Source organism: Colobus angolensis, unplaced genomic scaffold (assembly GCF_000951035.1).
Source record: "Colobus angolensis palliatus isolate OR3802 unplaced genomic scaffold, Cang.pa_1.0 Scaffold14, whole genome shotgun sequence".
Taxonomy (NCBI): Eukaryota; Metazoa; Chordata; class Mammalia; order Primates; family Cercopithecidae; genus Colobus; species Colobus angolensis.
This window is the reverse complement of record NW_012114488.1, coordinates 6,462,111-6,476,646: the sequence shown is the minus strand read 5'-3', so window position 1 is coordinate 6,476,646 and position 14,536 is coordinate 6,462,111. Positions and strand designations below refer to the sequence as shown.

General features: G+C 47.4%; 1 protein-coding gene across 2 annotated transcripts in view; it reads left to right on the top strand.

Moving 5' to 3' along the window:
* FAM120B (family with sequence similarity 120B) overlaps nt 1-10,742 on the top strand; it is a 96,390-nt gene extending 85,648 nt beyond the window's left edge. Inside the window, exons 9-11 of one of the 2 annotated variants that reach the window (XM_011934915.1) lie at nt 1,170-1,262; nt 8,231-8,282; nt 8,442-10,742. In XM_011934915.1, coding sequence (XP_011790305.1) covers nt 1,170-1,262; nt 8,231-8,271 — 134 coding nt within the window. In that variant the 3' untranslated portion in view covers nt 8,272-8,282; nt 8,442-10,742. The remainder of the gene's footprint in view (nt 1-1,169; nt 1,263-8,230; nt 8,283-8,441) is intronic. The other variant, XM_011934914.1, reaches the window with a different exon arrangement.
* The last annotated feature ends 3,794 nt before the right edge of the window (nt 10,743-14,536 follow it).

The following is a 14,536-nucleotide window of genomic DNA, read 5'->3' as shown; positions in this document are numbered from 1 at the left end:
CTGACCCTGGCCAGATGTGAGGGGCATGTCACCAGTCCTGCAGACCAGTAGCTCAGAGACGAGGGCAGCAGTCACAAAGGGATGACATCCCAGCAGGAAGGTGGATCTTGGGGGACTCTCAGTAGCTAGACTGGGGTAAGGGACCACAGTGGGAGGACACTGGGGAAGGTAAGTTGGCCTCAGAGACCACAGAGGCTGTTGAATGTCAGGGGAGTCATGGCTTTTCTACCCACCTCACACTGGGGAGCTTTTGAAGTTTTCTGAGGTGATGTGATCAGAAATCTGTTAGTTCAGGACCTGTGTCTGGGCTCCAGACAAGGGAGCCCAGTATGTCCTGAGGGCAGCCCGGCAGCATGTGCTAGCACAAGGCCATGCCCCTGTGGACACCGCAGCATATCCAGGGAGGACCAGCCTGGCGGAGGCATGTCCTGCAAGGCCATCCTTCACTCATAGTTAAAGGCCCAGGCGGCCTGTGGCCTGCACGCTGCATGTGTGGTCACGCACTGGGAGTCCTGGTCACAGTGTGGCCCACCTTGCAGATGCTTCCAGTGCACCTGTGGAGCAGGGACAGGACCCATGGCAGGGCTGAGTGGCCTGGGCCTTCTTTGTGGAGCGCCGTGGACTATCACGATTCCTTTAAAAAATCACATGTGTTTGTATTTAATCAGGCCTTCTAGTAGAGACGAACAGGACAAGGTGTCATGACTGGGAAGTTACGGAAATTTTAAAGTGGGAAAGGTGTGTGTGAATGAAGTTTATGGAGAATGGGGAGAAGCTCACAAGTCCAAGTCCCGGAAGTGCTGCTCCATGCCTCCCCCAGGGCCCCAGAGGGATGGGCTTGGTCGTGGGTGCCAGGGCCTGCGTGGGTCCGGGGGCCCCAGGGAAGAGGAGTGGTTGGGCTGCTCAAGTCTTTGTTTGCAGAGGCTGACCTCTCACCACCAATACCAAATTCCCCTGGGGTAGGGTTTAACAGGCAGATCTGTGACTCCACTCCTGAGCCGGGTTCTCTGGGGACGCAACCCTTAAATTTGCGTTTTCTCATGACCCTCCCTCTGATTTAAGTACAGGCAAACTGCCAACCTGGTGCTGCCTTGCCACCTTTACATGATGTGTCATTTGGGTTAAGACATTTGACAACTTGCTAATCCTCTGACCATGTGTTCCCACAGGGAGGTGGGGAAGACAGGGCTCCAGCTACCACAGGACGGGCTCTGGGTATAGCCGTTCCAGTCAGGGACAGCCGTGGAGAGACCAGGGACCAGGTAAGAAGGCCAGTGGTCACTGCTGGGCCACATGCATGGCACTGCCTCTCACCTTGTGCTTTTGCTGATAACTGCGTTCCTTTCTTCCAGAAAGAGGTTGTATAGTTCCAGTAAATAAACAGATAAGTATACCGATGCATCTAATTTTTATCGTTTAGTGAAATAAAAACAAATAATTTTGATACTTGATGCTAGCCCTGCCTGCTTCTGGCCCCTTTATTCATTTTCTGTCAGTTCCTTCTGCTCAAGATCCAGTTTTTGTAATTTACTCGCTAGAAGGCACTTGTAAAGTTTACATGTGGAAGATCCATTGTTCTCATGAAAAAAGGGCAGGTTGTAGTGTTTCACCATAGCTGTGTTCAGGTGATAGCATTCTGATATTTTCTGTGACTTGGATTACAGTGTGAGGTAGAAAATAGCCCCAACCCTTTGTTTTTTACATATGTTGTACAGATACTATTTTAATGCGTGTATTATGCTGAATTTAAGTACATCGAGAGCCTCACATCAGGATTTGAGCTCAAATTCCTTATAGTTTTGAGAGCCAAACTTCATAAACTTTGAAATTACCTAATATTTATCATTTAATGCCTTAAAATCCAAATCTACCTTTAATTTATGGTATTTGTGACTCTTTCACAACGTCTAAAATGTGTAGACTCGGAAGCTGCTCAAATTATTCTCTAAAATACAGCAAGTCTTCGGTGTGAATCCAGTTGACATTTGGGGTCTGTCTGGGGTGGAGTCCGCATGGAGGCTGCGGGGCCGCGCGTCTGTTGAGTACTGTGTCCTTTCCTGTTGGGTCTGTACAGTCAGCAAACATTGCGATTCCACTGTATGATTGTTCAGGGTAGATCAGAATTCATGGTGACTGTGTTTGAAATGCCCGTCCTTGAGAGAGGGCTCCATGAATTTAGGTTTACATGTGCTTGAGATGTTTCCTTGAATGAGCCTAACCTACAGAAACTCTACCCCACCAAGCCATGTGCTCACTGTCATCTGGAGCTTCTAGATGGCCCCCATTGAGCATGTGCAGTCCATCCTCTCACGGTCTCTACTGCAGTTTAACATAAGGGTCACTTCCACTTCGTCGCTGACTAAATCATCCGAGGATTTACACCAGTGCAGTGCAACTGAGATCTGGGCAGAAGACCTTCCATTTGTGCAAGGATATTTGAGATTGCTTTTCACTTAGAAGGTACTGCGGTTGATTGGAGTAAACCACGAACAGGGAACCTGAAAACAGCAGGAAGGAGGGGTTTGTAAACTTCCCTAGCCTCAGACTGAAGCCTGGTGCTGTGGGCTGTTGCCGCTGCCCTGGGTGACTCCGGCCTAGGGGTGCAGTGCTGTGCGATGCATGCGCTGTGGCTTTCCAGTTCACTTCTCCACTCTGGTTAAGAGTCTGCTTTCAGGTCAGAAACTGCAACCCTGAGGTCGTGTGTGTGTAGATTGCTCAGCGCCTGTCCTGGGGGCTCCCTGTGGGCTGCGGGCCTACAGCCCTGACCTGGCGGATCTGTCTCCAGCTGGCGGTGCACATTAGGGCTGCTTGGGAAGAGTTCAGGGTCTGGGCTTCTGAGTCTTTGGGGTGAGAGACCTTCCTCACATGAGCCGCGGTGAGGATGCTCCCAGAGGAAGGTGAGCATGTGCAGAGCACTTAGGTCCAAATGAGTGGGTAGAGCTTACGCTCCCCCTCCATCCCTCCCTGGCTCTCTCTGCTGCTTTAAATAGCGGATCTGAGATCTCCTTGACAAGGTGATGTTGAAGCAAAGGCCTGATGAGAGGGTGGGAGCCGATGCCAGACACCTCTGGGCCAGATGTGGAGGCAGAGGAGGCAGTCAGAGCTGTCACGAGGTCAGGTGGGCTAGACTTGGAGGCCCCTGCAGCTCTGTGCGAATCTGGAGTCCACCCCAACCAAGAAGCTTGACCCAGGTGATTGCAGCAGATGGTGAGACCTCAGTGACCACATCCCGTGGAAATGTTCATTCAAGGCCTACAGACCGCCCACGTCCAGCTGATGATGGCACACAGCTTGGTCTAGATCTAGGGTCTAGTCATGTTGGAAATATTGGTGTTGACTGGTGTGGAGTAAAGCCACTGGGTGAAACGGGCATCCCAGCCTCATCCATCCACACCTTCCCGCCCTGGAGATCCATGACCAGCCTGGCTGTAAATGCCAGGCCAACCTTGACAACATGAAAGGCATCGGCCCCTCCAGGTGAGGATTCAGCAGAACCCACCTGACCCAGTAAGGCAGGCTGGGTGGGGAGGGAAGAGCCGCAGCCTCTCGGGCAGCCTGACTGGGCAGGGCATGCTGTCGTGTCCCCTACTCCTAGCCTCGTGGTAAGAAAGGGGACCTTCTGCTTACCTTCTTTGGCTTGGAGTTGCCCCTTTCTTCCCCCTGGGCCTCAGGAAGGTGTGGAGGGGATAGTCAAGAGAGTCCACAGTCCAGGTGGGAGGATGGGCAAAGGCTGCGGGTTCTGCAGACAGGTGTGCCCGCCTGTCACGGAGGAAACGAGAGTGTGCCACAGGCCTCCCACTGATGGGACGTGTCGCCGCAGGCAACGCCCTGAACCCTTTCCTTCGGGCACCTGGCCTGGATAACCTTGAGTGTCCTTTCTAGCTCTGGAATTCTGTGACTTTTGATTCTATTTATCGAATGGTGGGTGAGACATTAGTAAAGTGTAACTCTTAGGAGTCAGTAAGGAAGGTGGAACTATGTCATAACTCCTAGGAGTGAGTGAGAAAGGTAGAACTATGTCATTTACAGATAGATGTACCATCAAGAACATGCCCCATCCTGCCCTGATCTGAGAAAGTAGGTGGAGTGGGACCTGTTTGGTACTGACTCCTCTGGGAATGGTAAGAGTCACAGGCTTTTCTTTATTTCATTTTCTTCCAGAGGCAGCCCGCTGTGGTAGCTTCAGACAGGCTGACTTTGTCTCAAGCCCTGGTTCTGCCCCTTCCCAGTGGCCTACTCTTAGGGGATCCCTGGACCCCTGGGCTGTTCCCTGGCTTGTGATCAGTGTGGCCTGACCAGCTGCAGGGACGGCGCCTCCACAGCACCAGCACTCAGGCAGAGGTGATCGTGGCCGCTTCTTCCAAAACCAAGTTTTTCCTTTCCTGGCATTAATGCTAACATTTCTGTTAATATTTATGTCAAACTGTTTTGTTAAACATAAAGCAATGTCAGTCCTACCTCAGTGTCGCTGTTCTTGCAGAATGAAGTGAAGCAGGAACAGCACCAAAGCCTGCAGGTGTGGCCTGGAGGGAGCAGAGCCATCTCCTTCTCCCGGGCCTCCTCCAGAGCATAGCCCTGGGTCAGGTGCCAGGAAGCATGCCATGCACATTGGCTTCTTTCTTTCTTCAGTGTGATGACAGAGACGATAGGAGCATCTTTAAAGTAGACCAGAAGAACCTCCTTCCTTGGATTGACAGGAAACAGGTTTTTTTCTGATTCTGTTAGCAGAGAACAACGTCCAGAAATTTCTCCTCCTTGTGCAAATTAAAACAGCAGAATGACTTTCCATAGGCAGAACTGTAGCTAGTCGTTGTCAGCCCTGGGTCCCTGCCAGGGGAAAGTCTCACTCTTGGAGCCCTGTGTGCCTCTGCAGCAGATCCCTCGGCCAGCCAGTAACAGGCACCGCCGAGTCACCCCTGGTCTTGCCAGAAGTCTGGAGGCCACCATGGTTTCCTCGTCCTGCCTGGTGGCAGCTCCTTCGGGCAGACTGAGCTAAGTCTGAGGGATCTCTCAGTGGCATGCAGCAGCTGGTTGTGTGGGTGAGGAGAGAGCCCTCAGATGGACACCTGTTTGGAGGTGACAGACATGGGGGGCTGGCGGGAGACAGACAGAGGCAGCGTCCCATCAGGACTGAGCTGGAGAGGGAGGCCGTTGAGAAGCTGGCAGAGAAGAGAGGCTCTGAGGACAGAAGCTGACAGAAAGGGCCAGAGAGCAGGGAGGAAGGGAGCAAAGGCAGACTGTCCCCGGCAGGAGCCAGGACGGGCACCGCCGGTATCTCCAGGAGCACTTGTTTCTTAATCCTTTCTGCCTGTAATAGTATAAGCTACTGATGGGAAGCAGAAAATATGTACAGGCTGAGTATCCCAAGTCTGAAATCCAGAATGCTCCACAGTCCAGAATTTTTACCCACCAACAGGACGCTCAAAGGAAATGCTCCTTGAAGCATTTGGGAATTTCGGACATTCAGATTAGGGTTGCTGAACCCCGGTAAGTATAATGCAGATATTCCAAAATCTGAAAAAAACCTGAAACCTGAACCACTTCTGGTTCCAAGCATTTCAGAAAAGGGTTACTCAGCCTCTAGTAAACAACCCAGGGCTGCCTCCGCAGCCTGTGTCTCTGTGGGTTTGGACGCATGAGTGGCCGCGGGCCTCCCCAGGAGACACTCCTCTCTCTACCCAGAACATGCCATCCTCCCTCGGGACTCCCTGCGCCCTGGGCTCTGTGGCCCCCTGCACCCTGCGTGTCCCATACTTCAGTCCCTCATTTTCGTCTTTGCCGTGTTCCCACTGCTGAGGGTGCTGTGCACGTCCCAGGATGAACCTAAGGAGGCAGACTCAGCAGATGAAGGCCCCTGGTGTGTGTGCCCTCTTGTCTGGCTTTAATATTTGCTTCCTGTAGATTCCTGAATCCCTGAGCTGGTCCACAAGGCTGTGGGGGTGGCAAAGGTTCTGCCTAGATTCTGCATTTTGCCAAGCTTTCCGTAACATGCCCAGTAATTTGCTTTTAAATCCAGTATGCACATCTGTAAGTACCACTTTAGCACAAGTTTCATTTCTGATATCCATTTATTTAGGATGTCATTGACAAAGACAAATAAAAAGTCAAGTAACCAAAGTGAATTTGTAGCTCTTCCTGACCCAGAAAGGAGCACAAGGGAGATGTGAGCAGTGGGCTCAGGAGAAGTGCGGGCACCGCTGGCGCTGTTGAGTGAAGGACGTGAGACCAGGAGAGCAGCTCCACGCCTGTCTCTGCCGCCTCGTTCCTACGTCACTGTTCAGTGGGCTCTCCCGGGCTCTGCAGAGCACACAGCCCTCCAGAAAGGAGGAGACGGTCGGGCTACATGGCGTGAACTCCAGGTGTAGCGTTCCCTTCTCACCACCCACAGGACCACTTAGAATTTCAGGAACTATTGGGAACTTGAAGGAATGTTTGTCAGTCTGGGTGCAAGGCCTAGGGAAGCATGTTTTACCACTTCTGTTCTGGTCACTTAGAAACAATAAAACTGTAATGACCTCAGCAGCTGGAGCCTAACACCACTTTAAGACTGTGCCCTAGTTTCATAAATAGGTCTTTGAAGATCTCTGCTTTATTGGAGTAGATCGTAACAGTAACACAGAAATCAAAGAGTGGTGATGCATGTGGTTTGGGGCAGAAAGTAGCTCTAGGAGACTCTCAGCTTAAAGGCAGAATTGAGATGTTAAATGCTGAATGCCAGATTTAAGAGTTTAGGAATAAGAGCAGGAGAAATTAAGCGGTTCTTGCAAAACAGAAGCGAGGATGCTACGTTTCATTTGCCTTCTGCCTTCCGTGCAGACGTAGTTACGGAAATGACATCGGGGTGCCTGTGTGCATTCTCATTTCAGAGATTCCAGTGTAAAGGGTATGTTATACCCATGCACACAGGCTGCTCTCATCAGTACTAGAATGTGCTTTTAAGACCAAGTAATCTACTTTTTCACTTGTAATTACTGTGAGTGACTCGGGCAACACATTTCTTCCTGGGTTTTGCCTACCTTGAACTCCTCTTTTGGTGTTTCTTGCAGATATTAAAGTAGTTCAAGTAGAAAGTTGTCACTGTTTCCAGGGCAATTGATAGGTAAAATTCCCTGTGTTAATAAAAAAACTAAAAATGCCTCATCATGAAAGTATTCAGTCACTGCCAAAAAGTTGTCAAGTTTCCGGGGCCTGAGTGTGTGGACAGGTAGCGGGGTCCTGGGGAGCCTGGCCTGAACTCTCTGGTCCACTTCAAAGGCCTCAGAGCTCAGTGCAGGCAGCTGCCCCGAGAACAAAGGCTGCTCAAGTGAGAAAGCTTTAACCTCTTCCTTGCTGTTGCTCAGCCCAGCTGGCAAGAGAAGATGTGTTAAATTCCACAGTCCATAGCTACAATTTGCCTGTGACTTTCCAGATTGTCACTTCTCTGTGGTGATTCTGTAGGAGGCCTGCTGTAAAACTGCCTGTGATCATCTGCGATAACAAGGGTGGGGGCAGAGGTAACAAGGATCTGAAAAGCTCACTTTGGCTGTAACCCTCTCCTTTCACACCTTCTGCCGGAGCCCACACTTTTGGGGGGAGTGTGAGAGACCCAGACTGCCCACGGCAGGAGTGGGTCAGAGGAGAGTCATGGAGACCGTCCCCAGTCACTGCAAGTGAAGGCTCATGCTGTCATACACCAGAAGATGGAGCAGGGAACTCTGGAAGAAAAGTGTTATTTTTAAAATGTGAAAAACTCACTGTTTCTGCTACTAGGAGGGAAGTTCCGCCCCGACTCTCTTCCCAACGTTCCCTGTCTGTCAGAAAGGCAGACAGTGGCCACCCACGCTGGGGCTGGAGAAGGGAAGCCTGGGCCAGCCACAGAAAGAGCTGCACGTGGGCTTCTCTGTGTTGGCAGAACGTCCACGGTGAGCCATCTGCATGTGAATTTCCATTTCCAAAAGTCGTCAGCAATAGTAAATGCCTAGAAATCCCGCAGATGGATGGAGCTGGTGTGAAGAGGAACAACTTCGACATTGTTTCCTTCCATGAACCTCTTAATTAATTGCTTCCACTTTAATGGAATAATTATGGAACACAGTTTTAATGGCATGTGGCCACAACTGTAAAGAGGATGAAGCTCTGTCCTCCAAATACAGCTCAGCATCTTTGTTCATACTTAGAAATGTGCAGCGTTCTTGTTTGTATAGTGAGAGAGATTTATTCTTACTTTGGTTTTCATGTCTGTTTACTGCAGGAAGCAGACAGTATGAGCATGACCAGTGGAGAAGGTACTAGTCGTCCTCCAGGTAAGTTCACCACCCGCATCTCCAGAAGAAATCAGTCACATCTGTCTTTATAACATAAATCTTCCGTATCAAGTACCAAAGTAAACAGGACTCAGATACTGAATCCCGCTGACCTGGTGCCGAGTTAACTTGGTTTCAAGACACGCTTGCTTCCTCCAGAAAGAGCATGGAGAGAAAAAGAGGCACACCTGGACGCAGAGCCCTGCCAGCGCCCTCCTCTGCTGTCGCAGCTGCAAGGAGACCATGCCTGTGGGAGCCAGGCCTCGCTTGCATGAAGAAGGAAAGATGCCTTTTCAGTGGTGCCTCCTCCCGTCATGCAGAAGAGCTTTTGTTGGCTTCTCTCGCGAGCTTGTGCCTGATTCTGTGGCCCAAAACAATCATTGTTAATATCTTCATGTATTTCATTCTGATCTTTCATTCATATATATGATGCCTAGCTAATTTCATTTTAAAATAAATGGGGATCTGTTGTATTCTGATTTTTTATTAACAACACTAGATTATGAGGGATTGTCTCCTGTTATTAAAAAGTCAGAAAACACTATACAGTAGTCCTCCCTTATCTGTGGGAGAGACATCCCAAGACCCTCAGTCGATGCCTGAGACTGTGGATAGTATGTGTGGAACCCTACATATATGTATACACATGGCTTTTTCCTCTACGTACATACTGTGGCAAAGCTTAACAAGGAACAGTAAGAGATTAACATCAGTCAATAACTAATAAAAGTTATGTGAATGTGGTCTCTCTCAAAATATCATATTGTAATCACCCTTCTTGATATCTGAAAACCAAGAAGACCACTAAGTGACTAATGGTTGGAGAAGCTGGATGAGGGGCTGATTCATGTCCCGGGCATGACAGAGCAGGAGGCACAAAGTTTCATCACACTACTCACAATGGCGAGCAAGTTAAAATGGATTTCCCATTTAATGTTTTCAGACTTGAGTTGACCATGAGTAACCAAAACCCCAGAAAGTGAAGCTGGGCATATTTCAGAAATTCTTTTTTAATCAGAAATTCTAATCAAACATAAGTTTCCAACTATGTGTTCTCTTGGTCCTCAGAAGTGTTTGAACAGAAAAGTAACAACTAACTTCCCACCTTTCTGGTGGAAGAGTTAATTCTGCCTGGAGGATTCTGCCTGGGAGGCATGACAGCATGTGTGTGACTCCTGTGTCTGTTTCTGTGGAGTCATCCCTTTCATTTCATTTTGCCAGGGCCTGGCTCAGGATTTTCAGTGGCAGTGCCTGTGAAGACAGGCCTGGCCCTACATGCAGTCACACAGGAAATCCACAGAGAACGTGCTGAGAGCAGCCGGCAGCTGTGCTGCCAGGAGGCCTGGTTTATGATGCCGCAAGTGAATGGCACGTTTGTTCCTCTTTATCTCAGCATTGGAGGCTTTTGTTTTTTAAAAAAAATTAAGTTCAGAGTAATCCTTTTCATGGAAGAATCTTCAGGTCATCCAAGAATGGAAATTTTAAGCCCCAGATTGTATGGAGCTGTACCTGTGGCGAAAGGAATGGCCAGGGTGTTGATGATAGAAAAGATTCAGATGAGGAGTTAGAAGGCCAGCCCTCTGTGGGAGGCCGTCTTCCAGAAACCTCGAACTCATGTCTCTCTCCACCTGAGAAAGGAGAGGAGAAGCTGGTGTGACCCCTGGTCTCGCTGGGCCGTGCTGTGGCTCTGAAGATGCCCAGAGTCCTTAGGAGGTGCTCACTTCTGTCACCTGAAGACACTTCCTTCTGGTTGTTGCTCTTTAAAAACAAAATAAGTCTCTGAATGTGTTTGCAGGCCCGTTTGTGTGCCTGCACTTGACGAATCATCTTGACCAACAGGCCAAAGGCACAGAGCTCCAAAGCGTCATCTTTTCCTTAAAATCCTGAGTGTTTACTAAAAAGGGACATGGCCTCTGGGTGTTTTATGACATTTGTATTTCTTACATTTGAAATATCCTAACCACTCCCTTCAGTTTCTTCTTAAAGACATTTACATCTAATTATTTTCCATGCAAGTCTTGTAAGACCCACATTTTTTCCTAGCTTTGGAAATAGATTTTTTTCATTGCTCTTGTGAGGATTTCCTTATGTCAGTAAACATTAACTTTCTATTTCTTCCATTTTTGCTCATTTGAAACCCCTGCTGCTTCTAGATCTATTTCTTTGCACTTGTATAACTTTGAAATAAATTCCTCATCCCTTAGACTAAGAGAGTGGGCTCTGTGAAAATTGTTTTCTCCTTCATAATACCTAAATTCTAGTTTGTCAATGAAATATTTGTGTCTGGTTAACAAGCCTTATTTAAGCCATTAAGTTAATATAATCTTTATTACACTTGAAGAACCAGAGAACTGAATTTTTTGTCATTCCAATATGTAAGTTAACACTGCAGTCAAGTCTTATGATGAAATTTCCGTGTATCAAATTGAAAGTAAAGCAAAATATGTTTATTACTCATAATTAATATACTTTCACATTTCTTTGATTCTTTGTAAGACATTTCAGCATGTGGATGCGGGGAAGGGTGAGCCCGCCCCAGAAACATCTCCCTGCTGCCACCATGGCCACGGCTCTGTGGTCTTTCACTGACTCCTGAAACTCCACGTAAATCTACTGTCACCCACCCTTTCTTTGACCGTTCCCTTCACCTTCTTGCTCACAGAAAGCTGGCATTTCCCCCATACCTTGGTGCATAGAGCTGATGCCCCTCGCATTCTTGGCCTGTTTCCAGGCTGTTGTAGTCGCTTCAGCATGTGGTGGTGCAGAACACCCATTCATTGTGCTCATAGATTCTGGGTGTTGAGTCCAGGCAAGGCATGGCAGGCATCACCTGTCCTGGCTCCCGTGTCTGGGCTTGGCTGGAAGACCTGGAGTTGGACGAATCTTCGTTCTCGCCCATATCTGGCTGATGCTGGCTCTTAGATGGGGCTTTTGTCTCTCCATGTGAGCCTCTCATTGGTCCTGAAGACTAGTTAACTGATAACTGGATGGTAACTGGATTCTGAACTCAAGCATCCCAAAGGCTAAAGAGCCAGGTAGAAACCATGTTACTCTTCATAGCCCAGCCTCCAAACTCACAGCATCCAACATCTCTTCTGCCATATCCTTTTCATCAAGGCAGACCAAAAAAAAAAAAAGTCCAAATTCAGATGGAGATGAAGTAGCTGCTTCCTCTTGACTGAGCAGGACAGAGTCCCAGGAAATCATATGAGACCAGAAGTATTACTACGGCCGTTTTTGGAAAATATAGTCTTCTGCACAGACCATTTTCCCTTCTCCATTAAAGCAACAAACTTGGAATCTCATCATCCAACCCTGTCACCCACCAGTCCTCCCTGTTGGCCTTCGGGTTCCTGGCTGTCACTCTTCCCAGTATGACTCTTGTAATAGTTTCTGGCAGCCTCAGTCTCCTGTAGCTAATCCTTCCAGTGCCCTGATCTCAGCTCCTTGATGTCCCCTCCCAGTGATCTTGTTCCCCACCTTTGGCCTTGTCATTACCAGTAACTCAACTCCTTCACAGTCTCAGTCCCCAACACTCTCCAGTCACACAGCTCGTTACCTCTGGCACACGGTGATTCCTCAGTCAGACAGGAGTTGGGTCCATTGACCCAGCACAGTGCAGCCGAGTGCCCGTCATCGGCCCTGGTCCCTTCTTCACCTGTCCTCCCCATCTGCTGACTTCTGTGGCCAGTAATGGAAGTGACTTTCTTGTATACACTACTTTGCCTCGCTCATTTTATTGTGTATATGTGGTAAAACTACACACCTGAGTTAAATCCAACTCTGCTTTTAGAATGTGGCTAGAGAAAATCCCACAGTCATCATTACTGGTCCCACCTTAAATCCAGTGAGCCCTGGGTGCTGCCCGGTGGCCATTCCCCACTTCCCCCCGCTCTTCAGATGCTTGGTTCATGTCCTCTGCTCAACTTTCCAGCACTTCTGTCCTCAGCCACAGGTGACAACTTTGCTTTCCGTAAGTTCTCACACCCATGTTTGCTAGCCTTCAAGCATCTGCATCATCAAGTCAGAATTCATAAACAGAATACCAGTAGAAATAGACAAATCCACAACAGAGGAAGTATCCACTTTTTAACCTACCCACATGGATGAGCTCACTGTGCTCCTACTTAAGGCCATCTCTCCAGCTGTGAACCCAGGGTCCCTCAGCTGCTCAGACAGCCCCTTGTCCCTGAGTCATCAGCGGTGTCCCCTCCATGCTGTCCGTCCCATCTTACAGAAAACGTCTGCAACCTGCTTCTCACTCCAGCAGCCACATCATGTTTCTTTACCTTTATAGAAAAATAATGTTGAACCCAGAATCCTAAGGTCAGCCAAATTAGCATTCTACACTAAGAGGAAAAATTAACACATTTTCAGGAATCAGAAATTCTTTGACCCGTAGATCCTTTCCAAGAGAAACTGGATAGCCAAATGAGCACATCTAACAGGAATACATGGGCAATGAGAAACAATGTTGAGTACAGAAATTAGTAAAATTTTAGTCATTGCTAAGCAACTATTAACCCAAAGCAAAGAAGCTGAACAATTGGAGACTAAATTTCCATATTATTTCAAGGAAAGAGATGAATGTGGGCAATGAAATAAAAAGAAAACAGCATACTAAATTTCTTACCTTGCTTAGAAAGGACACAAATTTTTATTAAATCTGGATGTTTTTGGAAAAATTTAGTTTATGTATGCTGAGATGTTAAGCATGCACATTAAAAGAAGAAAAATAATGAAAGTCTTAAAGCTATCATCTTCATGCATCTGGCATAATAAATGAAAATTACAAGCAAAATACAAGGAGAAATAGACTCAGTAGTAGGACACTTAACATGCATTTCACTCTCAGAAATCAAAAGATTTCATAAACCAAAAGAAATGACATACATTTGAGTAAGTAAGTAAACAAGCTTATTCTAATAGAACTATACAGAACAAATAGATACCTTTTTATTAATATTCTCGAACACAGATGGACAGTTCACAAAATTTAACCATGTAGTAGACCCCAAAGTAAACCTCAGTCAAAATACTGAAAAGCCAATTTACTGAAATAACACAAGCCTATTTTCTGCCCTTAAGAAAATAGAGACGGGGAGCAGTGGCTCACGCCTGTAATCCCAGCACTTTGCTAGGCCGAGGTGGGTAAATCACCTTAGGTCAGGGGTTCGAGACCAGCCTGGCCAACATGGAGAAACCCTGTCTCTACTAAAAATACAAAAATTAGCTGGACGTGGTGGTGGGTGCCTGTTGTCCCAGCTATTCGGAAGGCTGAGGCAGGAGAATTGCTTGAACCTGGGAGGTGGAGGTTGTAGTCAGCCAAGATTGCGCCACTGCACTCCAGCCTGGGTGACAGAGCAAGACTCTTTAAAAAAAAAGAAAAGAAAAGAAAAATAGAATGAGAAATCAACAACAAAAGGATAAAAAGCAAAAATTTTTCCACCTAGAAATTAACTCACCATTTAAAAATATGTATTGAGGAAATCAAAACCAAAATTACTTTTAGAAATAGAAGTGTTACCTTAATGATGTCAGAGAAGATGGCAGACCTGGAAGCACCAGGGATCTGTATCCCCATCTAGACAAAAATGGCAGTGGCAGAAACTAACCAAAGTAACTATTTTGGAACTCGGGAATCTACTTGACAACTTGCAGCCTCTAAAGGGAAGCTTGCCTGGTAAGTTGTGGTTAGTTTCCTTCAGTTTTGGATGCCTGGTTCCCAAGTGCATGGTAGACAGTCATGCATACATTCCTGTTGCAGTTTGCTGGAGCCAGGATGAGCAATAAGGACCTTATTCTCCAAATACCAGGGCTCTGTGTTGTGATTGCTGCTTTGGATCCCTCAGTTCAGACAGAGACTGGGCACCATTGGTTCTGCCCACACTGGCTAAAGCATCTTCGTGGGATCTAATGGAGTGACACCTGTGGGTTTCTATTGATTTGTTTTTGCTTTTTTGGGGAGTCAGGCATTTAAGGATTAGGACATTCAAGAGCAACCATATATAAGAGAAAATTTAGAAAGCTCCGGCACATGGCCAGGGGAGTGGCAGGTTCAGAAAAAACCTAAGAAGAACTGAGACATTTTTCCCTCAGGCTGGTCTTCACCACAGAGGCACCCTTTAACAATCAAAAAGCAAACCCAAGGGGAGGAGGATTATCTGATTTCCAGAGGTACAACGTTATAATATTCAAATGTCTGTTTTTCAGCGATAAAGAAAATTACATGGCATACAGGAAACAGGAAAGTA